We start from the raw sequence: 17,645 nt of genomic DNA, 5'->3' as shown, positions 1-17,645 counted from the left end.
TAACAGTAATCACTAGCAGGGTAATCACTTCCTTAAAGAAGTTTTTCTATCAGGGCTATGTGGCCCACCCAAGATATTTTATTAGTAGTACATATTTTTAAAAAAACTAACTTTGCTTTCTTTCTAGCTTTTTTCATCTTCTTATCCATTTTCTTCTGAACTTCCGCTTTGGAAAGGATGCAGAACACTTCTAGCACAGAATCGGTTCCCTAGAAAGGTGAAAGTTGACGTGAGTCCAGGAAAGGCAATTTGTAATGTAGCTTTTTCTCACTAAGACCTAAACAAGAATGTTCCTTCAGGGCTTCCTGGTTGTATTAGCTGGGACAACTCCCTCTCTCTGGGATTGTTGGTTCATGTGTAAAGTGGGAATACCGCTTCCTATCACAGCATTGCTCTCAAGACCAAAGAGGAAGCTAATGCCATTAAACTGCTTAGAAAGCACACACTAATGCTCGCTAAGGATAAGGACCATCACAGTAACTATGACTGTGTTATGCTCATAGAAGCTAGGGATCCTAAGTCTACACAGCAGCACATACAGAACTGTTAACACGACTGGGGGAAACGCAGTCTCTGCACTGGATGTGAAACAAGCACGGTCTCTGAGAGGGAACAGCCCATCCCTATTGTTTTCTCTGACGACTGGTACTCACGTGGCAAGCTAGAATCCTGCCCGTCCTGTCTACGGCAAGGTTCACGACTCTGTCCCTGCCCTCCCGCATGATGGAACCAGCCTTTCTGCACGTAAGGATGCGCTACGGAAGAAGCAAAGGAGAAGGTGAAGGTTAAATGCAAGTTCTGTCAAACCTCTGAAAAGATACGATTCTAAGAAATGTGGGTGACAAAGGTATTTCCTGAAATGATGAGAACTGCAAATTTTTAAATTAAAAAATCTCCAATTCTCATTGTTCCCACGCCTCAATTCAAATGAAGCTTAGAAACAAAAAGAAAAAAGAATTACGTCCTCAGGAGTTTCATCTGTCTCCGGGGTACCATCCCGAGGCTCAGGTGTATCCTGTATCCCAGGGGGAGACCCTCTGCTTTTCTTGGGCTCTGGTTCTTCTAGGTCATCCATCTGTTTTATAAAAATAGGAAAATAAAAGCTGAAATAATGTGTCCCAGCCCTAATGACTTAGAAACCTATCCTCATGGCCACCGGTAACTTCCATTTAGGGTTCTCTTTGATCAAACCTCTTCAATGGTAGGACGTTTACTAGAGTATTTTAAAAACTGACTATAGCAAATGCAAACAAAAGTGTTCACTATCCTATCTCCAACAACTTTCTGAAATATACGGACTATAGCTAATAAGTTATTAACTTAATCTAAGATAAAAAAAAAAAAAGGTGACTGACTCTTCATTAACTTTAAAACCTTCTTAGGTGAAAGAGCTACCACCATATTGTGGAGGAAAGATTCAAGTCTGGAATTGAGAACGACAGAGGCAATAAAACCTACAGAGGTTATATGTTCTCCTTTAAAGAAGCAAAGATACAGCCTAGACTACTGCAGTAGAACCCACCAGAACAGCTACTGAACACAACACTCCACACCTAACTCCAGCTAAATCTGAGGTCCATAAACTTTTTTCCACACAAAATCTTTAGGGATCTGAGAAAGTAACAGATCTTCTCAGAATATATTTTTATAAACACATGGAAATTTTACACAGATTTTTGTCCGAGGGGAAAGGGCCACACATATTCTTAAGTCCACCCACGGACTCCCAAGGGCCAGGAATTTTGTGCTAAGAGTTCCACAAAGTAAAAGATTAGCATTACCAGAAGGTGTAACCTAAAATTATCCTTCTTCAAGCTCAAATGAATGAGGGCAATGGCACTAATAATGAAGAAAAAAAATATCTGTTTAGGAGTTGGAAGTTATCAGTGATAGAATTCCTTCTAGTACAATGAGAAGAACTCAATGATTACATCTGATTCTAAATTCGATGAGCCCATGACACTGCTAAAACACAGCACTGCCCATAATCAGAAAAGCAATTACCTCCTGTAGGTAGGCTATGTCCCACGCCCTCAGCTCACTGTCGGAAGACCCAGTGATGAGTCGCTTTTCTTCTGACACGAGAACCAACCCCCACACCTACAGGGTATAAAAAGATCAAACAGGATTTTTAAGACATTCCAGGATATATGATGTGGCATTCCAAAAGTCTAAGTATACTATCTGTAGCGAAATCCCTTTGGAATTTACAAAGCTAATATTAAGGTAATCTTTTCAAAATACTGAAAGAAATTCTCACCCTTGGAAAGAAAAAGTGGTCTGTGGTAGAACCGTTGTTCATGCAGTAACTAGAAGTTTCTCTGTAATTTCCTACCCTTAAATTTACATAATGGCTGTTCAGCACAAATTGATCTAACTAGAATCCACTCCAAGGAGGATTTTAAGTCTGGTACTTCTTTGTTTCAGCAGTGCCTTGCAAATAAAAGGTACCCCCAATGATGTCTACTGTATAATTTTCAGCCTCAAACATCTAAGAACAATATTGTTGCGAGTCAACAAAGAATCTAATTTGCTTTTTATCATCATTAATTCCAGGTATGTTTTTGAAAGCCTGGTAAGAACAAAACATGGAGGAGGATACAACGATCTAAAATACTCCCTGCTCTTCACTGAAAATATGTATGTTCAGGTGACTCTTAAAATGGCCATGTTTGCTGTTTACGTGTCACCGGACCAGGCACTGTACAGTGTCATTAAACTCCCCTACAATCATAAAGGTGGACACATTACTTAGAAGCAATGAAACTCCTATTCGTGGGTTAAAAACCTATCCAAGGCCAATCTTTACTAAATCCCGAAGCAGCTGTATCTGCTCCCATGGCCGGCACTTCCTCCACCACACCAACCTCTCTGTCTCTCAGGACAGCATGCAAGGATTACTGGGAGCAGTAAAAACAAAGCAGGGGAGAACACCATCTTTTCTTTCTGCCTCACCATTCTTTCCCTGGGCCCGTGACCCTACATGTACCTCGGTTCGGTGGCCAACCATTGTTTTAAAGCAGTGCTGGGTGTCAAGGTCCCACCATTTCACCAGGGTATCTTTCCCACTAAAAAAAGAAACGAGAAAAATTTTATGAGGAAAAATCAGTAAACAGGACATCAAGGACTCATTTGTTGCCTTCAAAAAAATACACACAGCAACATGTCTAATGCTACTACTCCTCCTTTTTTTTTTTTTTTTCAGTTTTTTTAATGTTTGTTTATTTTTGAGACAGAGACAGAGCATGAACAGGGGAGGGTCAGAGAGAGGGAGACACAGAATCCAAAGCAGGCTTCAGGCTCTGAGCTATTAGCACAGAGCCTGACGTGGGGCACGAACCCACGGACCATGAGATCATGACCTGAGCCAAGGTTGGATGCTCAACCCACTGAGCCACCCAGGTGCCCCTACTCCTCCTTTTTTTGAGGAAAAAATCTAACTCCATGTGGCTATTAGGTACAAAATACCACGTTGCACCTGCGAGCACAAAAATAACCTTGAATTCAGAGTGATGAGGCACATATCGCCTGTGTGATGGACCTGTGGCCCATCATTTCGAGCATGGCAGCATTAACCTTTTCCTTCTGTCAGCTGTCTGACACAGAAATACCTCGGATCTCTTCTGCTCCCCCATCTCCCGCTTCCAGCTGGTCTCTATGCCGCCTCTGTGAGGCCTTCACTCCTTTGAATTCATTTCTGTACATAAGCCTGAATTTCAGTTCTACTGCCTGAATTATTTTCATGGCTTTTCATCTGATCTCTTTGTCCGTTCCCGTTCCTTCATTACGTCCAATAAACTACTATCAGATAATCACAACTTTTTAAACTTACACTAGCTCCAGGTTCTCTATAGAATCAAAATCAAATTCTTCAGCACCATTTTCAAAACCTCTCGTTAATTGGCTTCTGAGTCTCCCTGCCAATGAGCTCTACTCCTCCTGCCTCAAACACCTCTTCCCTGCTTCGTCACTAATATAAATCCAATATAATTCTCCTTCATGACCAAACTGGAAAAAAACCAAAAGACAAAAAACCCAATTTATGAAGTCTTTCGTATACAATCCCACCTCACTGTGTTATTTCCTTTTTTTTTTTTTTAACAATTGACCCCTGTACAATGAGGGGGTTAGGGGGCACCGGCTCCCTCACCCCAGTGGAGTCAAAAATCAACATACAACTTTGACTCCCCCAAAACACTACTCACATACAGTCTACTGTTGACCAATAACATAAACAGCTGCTTAATGCTTACGTTGTATGTAATATGCATTCTCACAACAAAGCTAGAGAAAAGAAAATGTTAAGAAATCATAAGAGAAAACACATTTACAGTATTCTATTTATTGGAAACAACACACGGATAAGTGGACCGGCCCAATTCAAATCTGTTGTTCAAGGGTCAACTGTTCACTGAGCTATAAAGGGTACAATTCTAGTGGAACCTTAGTCGTTCTCTCATAGAACTTGTGTTATCTAACAAGATACACCAATGTGCCATCCCACAGGAACTAACCCACCAACGGTATGCCATTCAGTGCTCCTTCACAACTGCTTCTGAGTCATTACTAAAGTTCTTCTAGTTACTGCTGGCAAACCTTAGGATCCCAAACTTCCCTGGGTGGCCATTCCTCAGGACCAATAATTATTATAGAAGGTTGAGCCATACGAAATGGCGGATATCATGTTTGACCTACACAAACGGAAATTTCAAATGGCTCAACCTAAGAGATGTTCAGAAGGGTTACGTATAGAGCACGTCTGTTCTCAAAAGGCAGGCAGGAATTCAAGCACTTGGTATTTACACCAGCCCACTGCTCCACATTCTGCTTTCCTGACTTTCTAGGGATCCAGAAAGCAGACAGCTCAGTCTATGAAAGGCATGTCAAGGTTTAAGGAACACGGAAAAGCTAATGCCAGGGGATAACAATAACAAATCAGAAAAGATACTTTAAAAATGCTAGAAACAACTCTGGATAGCTTCTATGATACCACTGGGGAAAAGAGGGAAGGACAGAGGAATGCGGAGGGCAAAGGAGGAAGCGAGCACATGAGCCTGAGGAGAGTGCAGAGAAATGAGGAAGGAATGAGGCACGTTTCCTCTTTGAAACCCTCTCTGATGCATTCACATAGGAAAGAACTGGAAACGAAACTGTTATTTCTTTACCTAGTAACTAGTAGATTCTTTTCTCGTAGAAACAATGCTTGTGTCACAGCGTCCTTGTGCCCCTTCAGACGGTAGAGGCCACTTTCATTGATCACATCCCATACGATAGTATCTGTGTCCTAAAGGGATCAGATAATACAGAAGAATTTTCTTTACCACAGTGCCTTGAGAAACAATAGGAGTAGTATTTTTACTGCAAAGGTGATATAACAGAAAACTGTAGAAAATCTGGAAACACATACAAAAAAGTACAGAGGGAATAAACACCGTTAATTCCACCACCCAGATGTAACCACTGTTGCAGGTATGCTGTTTTATAATGTTCCAATCCAACATCCAGGTTATTTTTAGAAAACTGGGATCATGTTATTGGTAACATCTTATAACCCCCCCCAACTTTTTTCACTTAAAATATTTCCATTTTTCCACATCCCTCCAGACTGTTCTCGTTTTCAGTGATCATATAATAATCAATCCTAAGGATATACCATAACCCATTTAAAATTTTTTGTTTTAACCACTTAGGTAGTTCCCAAATTTCTATCATAAATATGTGGAAATAAACACTCTTGCACAGAAATCTTTGTATATACCTCAGATCAGAATACTAAAAAGGGAAATTCTTGGGTTAAAAGGTGTTATTTTTCAAGTTTGCAATTCATCACGACAAGGCGATCTCTTTAACTTGCACCAATCTGTAGGTCCACCAGGGATATGAATGACAAGGCCAGTTTTCCCATCCCTTTGGCTCTGGATATTATTAGCTTCTCAAAAACCACTGCCAACTTCAGAAGTTAAAAATGCTGTCTCAGTATTTATTGGATTTGCATTTCTGAATACTCACAAGAAATTCTGCACATGCTCTACGGTGACTGCTGGCCGTTTGTACCTCTCTTGAACTGCTAGGTCACGTCTTTCATCCTCCTTAGGGTCTTACCTTAGGCTCGTTTGTAAAGTTATTATGAGATGAACGCTATTAATCCTTCCTATACTGAAAATATTAAATATGTCCCCTTTTTCAATGTCTTTTAACTTTTTTTCCAGTTTCATTGAGAAATAACAATCATACATCACTGGATAAACTTGAGGTGCATGTACACCATGACAACAACAGGTTCAGCTAACACCCATCTTCTCGTACAAATACAGCAAAAAGCAAAGAAGATAAAAGGAAAAAAAAATTCTCCCTGTGACAACTCAGGATTTACTCCCAATAAGTTTCCTTTTTTTTTTAATGTACAAACGCTTTTAATCTAAATATTCAAATCTATTGATCTTTTCCTTTGTAATTTCTTTCTTTACTGACATACTTAAAGTCCCTTTCTACCTTAGTAGCAGATACTTACTTCTAGTGTATCTTCTAGTGTACTTAAAATATCACTCTTTACTATTTAAGTTTCTAACCTGTGACTCATTTTGCATATGGCATAAAGTAAAGCTTTAATTCAAAACTTCCCCCTACATACTGAGCCAATTGCCTATACTATTTTGTGAGTAATTCATCATTTTTATACACACCAGAAACATTATCTTTAAAATATACTAGTTAGAAACATGAGAGTGGATTTGAGTCTGGGATTCCCACTTGGTTGCAATACTCTACCTATTTTTGCATTGATGCCAGATTAACACATTTTAAATTATGACTTCATAATGCATTTAGTATCTGAAACCTCCTAAAAAAATCTAACTCTGAAAAAAAACAAACAAACCTGAAGCCCTGTTTTATTATTCAACTTTCCCAAATTTCTGGTGTTTTTGATTCATTTGTTTTCCATTCATGCTTTAAATAATTTGGTCATGTTCTCAAAAAACAACAAAAACTTGTGAGATATTTATTTAAATTGCTTTATCTATATAAGTGAACTGGAAAAAACTAGCATTTTTGTCTTCCCATTCAACAAGGTTTGTATCTCTATTCAAGTCTTCTGTTACATTCTTCAGTATGGTTTCATAGTATTTTTCTGTTATTTAACCTACTGTTGTCAATGCAATCTTTTTTAATTTTTTTTTTTAACATTTATTCATTTTTGAAAGGCAGAGAGAGACAGAGCGCGAATGGGGGAGGGGCAGAGAGAGAGGGAGACACAGAAACATAAGCAGGCTCCAGGCTCCGAGCTGTCAGCACAGAGCCCGATGCAGGGCTTGAACTCACGGACGGCGAGATCACGACCTGAGCCGAAGTCGGCCGCTTAACCGACTGAGCCACCCAGGCGCCCCTGTCAATGCAATCTTTTATACTGCATCTTCTAAACTGATGACTGTGGACTTTATTGGACTTAATGGCAAAGAATGACCACTGTGTCTCTCCTTGACTCATCTGTTTTTCCCCTAGTGTACTGTTTTAAGTAGCACTTCCACAATGATGTTATATAATAGTTATCTGGGGCACCCTCATCTTGCTCCTATATTTAACAGGCTTTTGGGGCGCCTGGGTGTCTCAGTCAGTTAAGCATCCGACTTCAGCTCAGGTCATGATCTCACGGTTTAGAGTTCCAGCCCCGCGTCAGGCTCTGTGCTGACAGCTCAGAGCCTAGAGCCTACTTCGAATTCTGTGTCTCTTTCTCTCGCTGCCCCTCCCCCATTCACACTCTGCCCTGTCTCTTTCAAAAATAAACATTAAAAAGATTAAAAACAACACCAACAGGCTTTTATCAGAGAACGTGATAGGAAATAAAATGAACCACCCAATTCATACTCATCCTTCTCCCTTTATTTCCACCATCTATACTGTTCTGTACACCAAAAACCCAGTTTCACCCATCAGTTTTTGTGAACAACCAGCTTCAACATAAGCCTTATAGTCCTTTACTAAATCAAAATCTGGGCACCTGATTCAAAGTCTCACCTTGGACCCAGAAGCCAGTCTGCCTCCTAGCTGATCATACTTCAGGGAAGTGATGGCTGCCTTGTGTCCATTGAAGGTCACATTTCCTTCCCCACTCAGGAGACTGAAGATTCGGATAGACCCATCCTCATAACCAACAGCTAAGTGCAGCCCATCTGGGGAGGGACACAAGCAAGTGACTTCTTGTTTAAGTCCCTGAAGGATGAGGATCTGCAATTGTAAGAATCATAAACGATGTACAGGAGTTAAACACGTCATCAAAGGAAAAGTGTGGGAATAATCAGGGACAATAAAATTAAGAACGTCAATAATTCCAGATCACTCTTATGAATGATAATAAAATTCTACAATTCATCTCAAGTTCTTTAATAGAGGAATTATTACTTGTGCTGGGCAATGAAACCCTCAAGAAAGGGTAAAATTGATTCTCCGAAGCCCTACATTAGCATAATAATGTGCGAAAGTTTCCCAAGTGATAAATTACTAAATCCTTATCCTATGTTAACACCAAATGACTTTCCATATAGGGTTATTAAAACATCCTCGCTTTAACTGAGCCCCATCTTAAAGAAGTCAATCTGTGTGCCAGTAGAGTGCTGTATGGTTTATCCCCAAGAAACTCTGGGTGGCAACAAGCATCCAAGTATTAACCTCTTGGGAGTCACATAGTAAGTGGACAAGATCAAAACGCCTCAATTTGGTTTGGCAGAAGTGGTAGGTTTAGGGAACTCAGTCACAAAGTATCAAAACCTAGTTTAACAACCTTGGGCCTCATCTGTAGAAGTGAGAAAAAGACTCGATCAACATAGCTGAGTAATATTCCTTTTAAATGGCTAATATTTTATAACTGGTTGCGAGGCCAAGTAGAAGAACTTGAAAAATAAAGAACTGGCAGAGAAAACCAAACATGTCAGGAATAATGACAACTACTTAACCTGGAAATACTACAAACAGATACCTAAGAGATAAACTGCTGTTTGGTGTGGTTTTCAGAATTTAGTGCAGAAGAACATAATAGAACTTGTTACTTGCTACCTAGGCCCAAAGAAAGACTTCTCTTCCAGGGGCACACACATACAAAAATCTTCCACTTCTGCCTCCCCATCCTCAAATACATATAAATCAGTTATCAACCTCATTGATTTCTGGCTTACCTTCTCTCCTTTCCTTAAGTCCCAGATGAAAACATGTTCGCAGGCTGGTACTGCCACATAGCGTCCTTTTTCACCACGAAGCGTCACAAAGACAATATTACCTTTTTGGCTGCCAATAAGGCCAAAGACTGCACTGGCAACATAGCGGAGATACTGCTTCGTGAGCCCCATGTCGTAATGTCTGGTTCCACAAGTGAGGCAGCTGTGCACGCAAACAAAGAAAACTCAGTTCCTTGGGTGTCTGGGTTCTGTGAGGCCAGCAAACACCAACTGTTTATCATGTAGTTAAAGCATGTAACTTGTGGCTTCTTCGCTTTTATTTACTCTGAATAAATCATTCACATAATACCTGGACATCTTCATTTTTTTATGTGCTGTTGACTCACGTGTAAGCCCTCATTCCTCAAGTTTCAAATTGGTCATCTCGTCGTGCCCACCTCACAAATAACCGACATATGGCCTCAAGGCAGCTCAACAATTCACTTCTGTTCATTCAACCGCCATCAAAGTTTTTACACTGAGATGGACAGAGTCTGAATATATTTACAGTAAACAATTACTATAATCCTACTACCTGGAAAAGTGCTATTTTAGATACTAGATACTAGAGATATGATGTTGAGTAAAAGAAAATCCTTAACTTCATGGCACATTATCCTCTAGCACAGTGGTTCTCAAACTCAGGTACATATCCAAATCACTAGAGGTCTCATGAAAACAGATTGCTGAGAGCCACATTCACATTACCTCCCAGGGCCGATTTCTGTTTTTGTTTTTGTTTTTAATGTTTATTTATTTTTGAGAGACAAAGACACAGAGAGAGCAGGGGACGGACAGAGGGAAACACAGAATCCAAAGCAGGCTCCAGGCTCTGAGCTGTCAGCAGAGAGCCCAACGTGGGGCTCGAACCCATGAACCGTGAGACCATGTCCCGAGCCAAAGTTGGACGCCCAACCGACTGAGCCACCCAGGTGCCCCTGAAACACTGGTTATTGACAAAAGATACAAGTGAAGAAGATAAGTCAAGCTTCTCTGGTCTTGATACAAAGTGAAAAGTGTCCCAAACACCTATGCATCTTAAAAAATACAACACCAAACAGAAATTACACCCTTTTTCTGGGAGCTGCGTTTTGTTGCTGGTTTCTACATTTGGTTTAACTCTACAGAAACTATTTCTGATTACACTCTCCTTCAGCCTACCTTAACAGAAAAATAATCAATGCCAGCTCTCTTTAATATTTTCTTTTAGTAATCACTTAGTGGCCTCATTTTTCCTCACCTAAGAACCAACAAAAGACAGTTAAAAATCAAGAAAAGATTAACAATGTGATAATGCTGTTAGCCCATGCCATTTGATCAATTCTTCCCCAATTCCTCTTATTTCTCCAGCCCCTTAACTAGAATTGGTCCTCTTGGTAGTCTTTGGCCATCTACCAATTCTTTCCACAGTATTTTCCTTGGAGACTTCATATAGGATGCCTGGGCCCAGGGACACCTACATCTCTATTCCTGTCCATATATGTGAATACAAATAACAGAGTTCCAAAAACTTATGAAATATTCCCATTCAAAAGACCTTGCAGCATCTCCTTGAACATATGTAAAACCAAACCTACCTTGCTTCCAGAACCCCTCATTTGTTCCTTTTTCTAAGACACACAACCCTCCCAGCCATTCAGGCTCAAAACCTTGTAGCAACCTTTGGCTCATTAATAAAAAAATATTACTATAGCAGCCAAGACTTAAAGAGCACTTACAAATAGCGATGTATTAAATGAATACACCTGAGTAAACATATGTGGTTGTTTAATGACAAATAGCAATTGAGTGAATTAAAAGGGTTAATACACGTAAGACATTTAGAAAAGCATCTAAAGTATTGTAAATATACCTATAAAAAATTCTTCACAATAACCTTCAAAGTCGGTACTATTCTTACCCCCATTTTACAGACAAGGAAACTAAGCAAAGGGATGTAAGATACTTTCTGTTCCAGCTCTTTGCCACTGGGTTCCTATCAGGTTAGTTGGTTTCCTTCCTTGTCCTGCCACCTTGCTTTCTTCACGTTGTTCCTCTCACCTAGAAAAACGTGCATTGTCCATGACCTATTTTTTTAAACCGGTGTTATTCTCTGAGGCCCACTTCCTCCGAGGCTAGACCAATCCTTGCAGCCTTTTCAATTGCCTCCGTATTCAAACTACCTTCCATACAACTTGGCACTGGTCATTTGTGTCTCACGTGCACAGATCTCGACGTCTTTTAGAGAGGGGTCATGACCTAACCTTCCCCCGCACCCCTACCATCCCTGTTTCCAGGTATAGCCGCAGATCCCCAAAATACGTTGCTGCTACGATGCAGTGAAGGGCTGGGACGTTGCGACAGACTTGTCAGACGTCCCTAACCCAAGTCTTAAGTCAGGACAGAGCGAGGGGGCTCCGCACACGGATCATGCTGCCCGAGCATCCTCTGGAGAGCCGCTGGACGCGCGGCACCTCTACTACCGCAGGGGCCAGCCCCGGGCGATTGCAGGTGGCCTCCGGGGACGTCGGTAGGTTCGCAGTCGCTCAGGGTCCCCTCCACCCTAGCAACCGACCGCAAACGCCCCCGCCTCATCTGGTGCTGGTGCCCCGAAGGCCTCAGCCAGGACCGCGAGAAACGGGGTTGGAACGCCGGGCCCCCACCTTACCCACCTGGGCCTCCACGAGGATCCGGGCCGCTTGGACCCGCCCACAGTACCCGCCCCTTCCGGGTCCGCTCCGCGACCCACTTCCGCCCGGCATTCCTTTTGCCTTCGAGGAGGAAATGACGTACGTGTGGGCTGTGGTTGGTGAGGGCCGGCCGGTAGCGGAAGCCGTGTTCGCCACTCAAAGCTCTTCCAGCTGGTCACTCCAGCCTCCTGGGACTTTGCCTCACCTGATCGTCGAGCTCCTGGCGGGGGGTGTCTGGGGATGCCGCTCGGCCGCTTTCTGCGAGGAGCTTAACCCGCCCCGCTACCGCCCGGATGGGACCGCCGGAGTGCGGTGAGAGGCGGGACCTAGACCCGGGCCGGGGGGGAAAGCGGGGCGGAGCGGGCGGGGGGCGCGGCTGGAGGCGCTCGGACTCGGCCCCGGCTGGGGGTGCGGACGGAGAGGGTTAGTGCTGTCCGCCCTCTGGGAGAATGAGCCTGCCACTTCTTCCCCAGCGGTTGGTCGGGCTCTTCTGGCCCGCAGCACTGTCGGGGACGACTTATCGACAAGAAGACAGGGTAGGCAGACCTGGGTACCAGGGCCAGTGGTGCTGCAGTCACTGGGGAGGCACGCGCCCTGGATGCAGGTGAGATAGGGCGGCTGGGACCCCTGCAGGTTACAGCCCCACGGTCAAGTGTATGTTGCCGCGCGTGTGGACGGGGCGTTCCACAAACCGAGAGCAGGTCGAGTCAGGGCTGGATAGGCGCCGAGCCCAGGATGCTGAGTTGTCTGGATCCCCGCAGTCCCTGGAGTGACATTGGTCTGGCTTTGTGTTTCCGCTCCCTGGCCGCTTGAGGGGGAAGTGACCAGTGCTGACTCCTCCTTGCGTGGTAATCGAGGTTTAGGTACTCTGTCACCAAGTGGAAATTAGGCTTTCTGCCTTGCAGCTCTGTCCGCTTCTATTCTTGGGCTGCACAGAAATGTTCAGAAATGAGTTCTGATGTGTGTAGTTGTGGAAAATTAAAGCTAACAAAAAGCTCTACGATGGAAATAAGCCTTTGCCTTTGCTTATTTAACAAGATGTCTGCAGTCAACCTAGAAATGAGACATTTATCTAAATTGTCTGATTATCTTCAGACGTTTCTGGAGTTCTTAACACATGTGCAGCTGGTCTTCCATATTCAAGAAAATTGCAATAGTAGCTATTGAGACTATAGATAGATGTAGCACTGTAGGTGTTTTGAAACAAGATTACCGTGGTTTGGATGAATGAGAAAGGAGGAAATTGTGGCAACAAACTATTATTTCAGTAAATGTTAGGGGGAAGGGAGCATTTAGGTGGGTGTGTATAGTTAAAATCTCCTATAGGTGATATGCATTATATAATTAGAAAAGAATGTATGCTTCAGTAGAAAACTGCATAATCTAGATTCCATCTAGAAAGCTATTCCAAGAAAGCTATTTTACAACTCTGTGAACTCTAGATAACTAATGTCAATACTGTATAATTTTTGTCTATAGACATGTAGATTTTGTCCTCTTAAAGATTCAGTGGAAGTTGCCTTCCTGTACGTTCATTTCAATATTCCTGATCAATATGTTCAATTTTGGAATTCCCTTCAATCTACCACCTGCCTGGTTTGCTTTTGAGTTAAATAAAATGTTGGATACCTACTCATTTTTATATTTGAATGAGTCATGATTTTACTTAAAATTTCTCTTAATATTTTATGAAATATGCGGAGGGACAATCACAAATGGAAAAAATAATTTTAATAAAAGTTGGGGTAAGAGCAGCTGTGATTGAGTGCCAAGATAATGCATTTTATAAAATTCCCAATTCCTACAGTATTTAAAGAGAATAACCCTAATTTCTCATAAGTTTCACATTGTCCAATTTGTATTAATTGTATTAATACTAATAATTAAAACTTAGTAAAGTTCTTTATTTTTAAAAATGTTAATGTTCATTTATTTTTGAGAGAGAGAGACCCAGAGTGTAAGTGGGCAAGACCAGAGAGAGGGAGGGAGATGCAGAAACTGAAGCAGCCTCCAGGCTCCCAGCTGTCAGTACAGACACGAATGTGGGGCTCGAACTCACAAACCGTTATATCATGACCTGAGCCAAGTCTGACGCTTAACCGACTGAGTCTTCCAGGTGCCCCTAGTTAAATGAAGTTCTTTTAATATGAAGGTGGTACTATGAACTCAACATTGGAGCATGTGCTTTCAGTGGTTTTGAATGATAATGTTAAATTTGACCTGGGCCATTGATACCACTTAGAAATATTTCTTAAACTGTATTTATTGTTGACATATCTTTATTGCCTTGGTTTGTTCCACCTAAGTAACTTAAAAATAAGGTTATTCTTCCTATTTGCATAGAATAATTCATAAATATGATAGATTTGGTGTTGGGATGGAGGTACTCTAGATGAATATCTAATGTGCCCTGAAGTTTTAAATACCGAAATATAAGGCATAAGGAAGGGTAAATCTGTAATTTGTTTTGCTGTGTTTACACAGTGAAAAGAGAGCTGGTGATTAATGGAGGTCAAAAGCATGGACCAGCTCTCTATGTACTTTTACCCAGGCCTGTCCAAACAATGTAAGCATTTAAAAAAAAACAAGCAAACAGATTTAAAGTTCTTGTTTTTCTCTTTTAAATGATACCATTTTCTTTTTATCCAGACAAAAACCAGGTTATCTTGAGACAGTGATCTAGGCTATTCTGCCTGACCCTGCCTAGTCTTGAACAATAAAAATCTAATCCCTCTAGCCAATACAATTATTCATATAAAGCTTTATTTAGAGCACTTCTTAAACTGAAGGATTGCAGATTTGTTTAAAAACAAATGAGGACTTAACCTAAACATTGACAATATTTGAGGAAATAGACAAGCCATAGGGTAATGAGAATTGTTTATTCTCACTATGCATTTGAATCGTAAAGGATTTATCTTTAGGTCATCATTCATGAAGATATTGAAGGTAACCTTAAGATAGTATGGCTAAGGAAATAGATATGATCTATTCTAGAATCTTCTGTTTGTCTCCTGTAGACTTTTTGATCCTGGGACATAGAAGTCTTGCCTCAGGAGCCTTTTAGACTAAGGTTTAGTGTTTACTTATGAACCTGTGTAAAGTACAGAACTGATTAACTGATATTCACTGGAAGGTCTTGCTCCTTAATGTTAACCAAAATTTGGCTTTAACTACATAGCACTGTGTTGCCTTTCCCTCTTCCCTCACCTGAGCACTCTGTGTTTTGTCATTGGGATTCTTAATCAGAGTCTGGGAACCTTCTCAAATTTATTTGCAAATCTTTCCTTACATCAGCTCATGTACTCACATTTTGGGTGGTGAAAAGGTCTTGATCATTTTATGTGATTCCCAAAAGGGTCTGTGACACGAAAAATGTTAAGAACCCATATTCCTTAAGTATCAAGGATCAAATTTTCCTGCCTAGCTTGGCTTTGCTGCTCCATTTGCTTTATTGCCAAGGTGTGTGTTTGGAGAAAAGGGGAGATTTAAATCTCTTTTTGATGAGAAATACCAATTTCTGTTTAGAGATGGAGGTGAAAAAGAATTTATTCTTTGTTAAATGCTATGACACTTTCTATAGAATGCCATTCAACTTTGAGAGCTCTGAAGCATGTTTATTGCTCATTTAGCACCCAATATCTTAAGGGGCACAATGACTTTTAAGATCTGGGAAGGAGGTCCAACAAATTATATGGATAAGATGTGATCGGAGATACAAGCCAACCACCCACTAGTGTACTGTCAAAGAGGATAGTAGAATTTCAGGGAAAGAATGACCAATAGTTAATGCAACTAAAATTTGATTAGCTCCTGGATTTAACATTTGGGCAGTCATTGTTAGACCTTGAAAGAGCAATTTTAGCATTGTTACCAGAGGTGCCAACAAAACTGCAGTAGGTTGAATAAATGGAAGAAAAGGAAATAGATCTCCAAAACAGATTATGTTTATGAAGTTAGGTCATAGAATGAAGCATTTAGCTGGCATCTGAAGAAGAAATAGGGTAGGACTTTTTTTTTTTTTTTTTTTTTTTTTTTTTTTTTTAAGAATAGGAGGACAGAGGGGAAGGAGAGATCAGATATTGTGAAGGAAGAGTTATTACCTTTTCACTTAGAGGAGAGCTGGTAAAGTGGAGTAAAATGCATTATTTGAAGGCAGTTGGGCAGGCTTAAAAGTGCAGCTTCCAGATTTATCCTCACTTCTGTAAAACCTGTCTACTTTTGGTCTCAACTGTCGCATCCTGGAAGAGACATTCTCTCCGATCTAAGTTAGCTTTCCACCTTGTTCTTCTTTACAGAACACTTCTCACAAATTTCAGCTATGCAGTATATTTGTTTCTGTGATTATGTATTTGTGTGATTTTTGTGAGTCTCCCTCTGCCAGTAGAATCTCAGCATCTAACAATACTTAAGTAATTGAATGCCTGGGACATAGTAGGCAAATAAGTATGTATTGTCTGATAACTTCTATGGGCCAGGAATTCAGAATTCAGTAGCAGCTTAGCTGTGTGGTTCTGGTTCATGAGCATTTCTCGTGAGGTTGCAGTCAGGATGTCAGCTGGGGCTGAAGTCATTTGAAGCCCAACTGAGGCTGGAGGATCCAAGGGGATTCCTTCACCTGCCTGGGCATCAATGCTGGTTGTTGGCAGGAACTCTCAGGTACTTCCCATGGGGACCTTCTCATGGGCTTCTTGAGTATCCAACATGGTAGGAGCTAACTTCTCAGAGCAAGCACTCCAAGAGAACACAATATCTTTTATGACTCATCCTTCAAAGTCATATACTATCATTTCTGCAGAATCTATTGGTTGGTATATGGGCCAGCCCTGTTCATTGTCAGAGGCAGCTGTACCCGGGCATTGATATCAGGAATTGGCATCATTGAAGGACATCTTGGAGGATGTCCACCACAAATGCTATATGGTGTAGTATAGAGTCACCCAAGAATTACTAACACAGTTTCCTAGTATTTCCTAATAGTGTTGGTGGAGGGCCTCGGAAAACATGCATTTGTCTTGGCAGCAGACAGGATACTGTTTTTCTAATAGCATAAGACTAGAATGAGAGAAAAAAGATGTTGGGTTGATCTGGGTTTTAGGGGTTAACAAATCATTATAAGGGCAGACATTGAGATAAATAAGTGTATCTTAATTCAGCAGTTGGTTTGGTTTATTTGGTACTGTCTTTGACAGCAAGTGTTTTGGTCTTTGCCACACGTGGAGCCATAACTTTATCTCAGCAGTGGTGCAGGTGACTTTCACCTTGGCTCTGAGAAAGTTGTAACAGGTAACTTTTCATCGTACCTTGCTTTGTGCCAGATTATATTGTATAATCCTCAAAATAACCCTGTAAGTAGATTACTCTTATTTTCGAAGTAAGGAAACCTGGCTTGCAGTTAAGGATGACCCAACTGTTATGTCCTAGACCTAAGCTCAGGTCTGCTGATAACAGAGCCTAAGCTTAATTTATTTACTTTGTACCACCCTGCCTCTCCCTCACAGTGTAATTGCACGTGGAAGGATTTATCTTAAAACACTGAAGAAGCCAGATTCAAAATTGTACATACATTATGATTTCACCTATCATAGAAAAAGATAGGAACTACATAAAAATTGGGGAGTTTTTCCCCTGTTACTTCCCCCCTCCAAATGTTCTATAAGTGGATATTAGAGTTAGAAAAGTTATTTTAAAGAAGTAATTTTGAGGGCGCCTGGCTGGCTCAGTCAGTTGGGCGTCCGACTTCGGCTCAGGTCATGATCTCGCGGTCCGT

The 17,645-nt window shown here is 41.2% G+C and overlaps 2 protein-coding genes across 6 annotated transcripts in view; one reads left to right on the top strand and one right to left on the bottom strand.

Moving 5' to 3' along the window:
- The window catches only part of WDR3 (WD repeat domain 3), a 31,047-nt gene extending 19,081 nt beyond the window's left edge, over positions 1-11,966 (bottom strand). The window contains exons 1-9 of one of the 3 annotated variants that reach the window (XM_027058267.2): positions 11,858-11,966; positions 9,168-9,369; positions 8,014-8,223; positions 5,166-5,284; positions 2,990-3,068; positions 2,005-2,100; positions 962-1,075; positions 654-755; positions 112-209 (exon numbers count right to left, since the gene is read on the bottom strand). In XM_027058267.2, coding sequence (XP_026914068.1) covers positions 112-209; positions 654-755; positions 962-1,075; positions 2,005-2,100; positions 2,990-3,068; positions 5,166-5,284; positions 8,014-8,223; positions 9,168-9,338 — 989 coding nt within the window. In that variant the 5' untranslated portion in view covers positions 9,339-9,369; positions 11,858-11,966. Of the gene's footprint in view, positions 1-111; positions 210-653; positions 756-961; positions 1,076-2,004; positions 2,101-2,989; positions 3,069-5,165; positions 5,285-8,013; positions 8,224-9,167; positions 9,370-11,246; positions 11,386-11,857 lie in introns of those variants that run through there. The other 2 variants (XM_015076180.3, XM_015076181.3) reach the window with 2 other exon arrangements.
- A 4-nt stretch (positions 11,967-11,970) lies between these two features.
- GDAP2 (ganglioside induced differentiation associated protein 2) overlaps positions 11,971-17,645 on the top strand; it is a 66,968-nt gene continuing 61,293 nt past the window's right edge. For 2 of the 3 annotated variants that reach the window (XR_008295192.1, XM_015076177.3), the window contains exon 1: positions 11,972-12,187. The gene's annotated coding sequence lies outside the window, so the exon portion shown is untranslated. Of the gene's footprint in view, positions 12,188-17,645 lie in introns of all 3 variants that reach the window. The other variant, XM_053214674.1, reaches the window with a different exon arrangement.

Source organism: Acinonyx jubatus, chromosome C1, assembly GCF_027475565.1.
Source record: "Acinonyx jubatus isolate Ajub_Pintada_27869175 chromosome C1, VMU_Ajub_asm_v1.0, whole genome shotgun sequence".
NCBI classification, from domain to species: Eukaryota; Metazoa; Chordata; class Mammalia; order Carnivora; family Felidae; genus Acinonyx; species Acinonyx jubatus.
The sequence above is the reverse complement of the archived record's forward strand: the minus strand, read 5'-3'. Positions and strand labels throughout refer to the sequence as shown.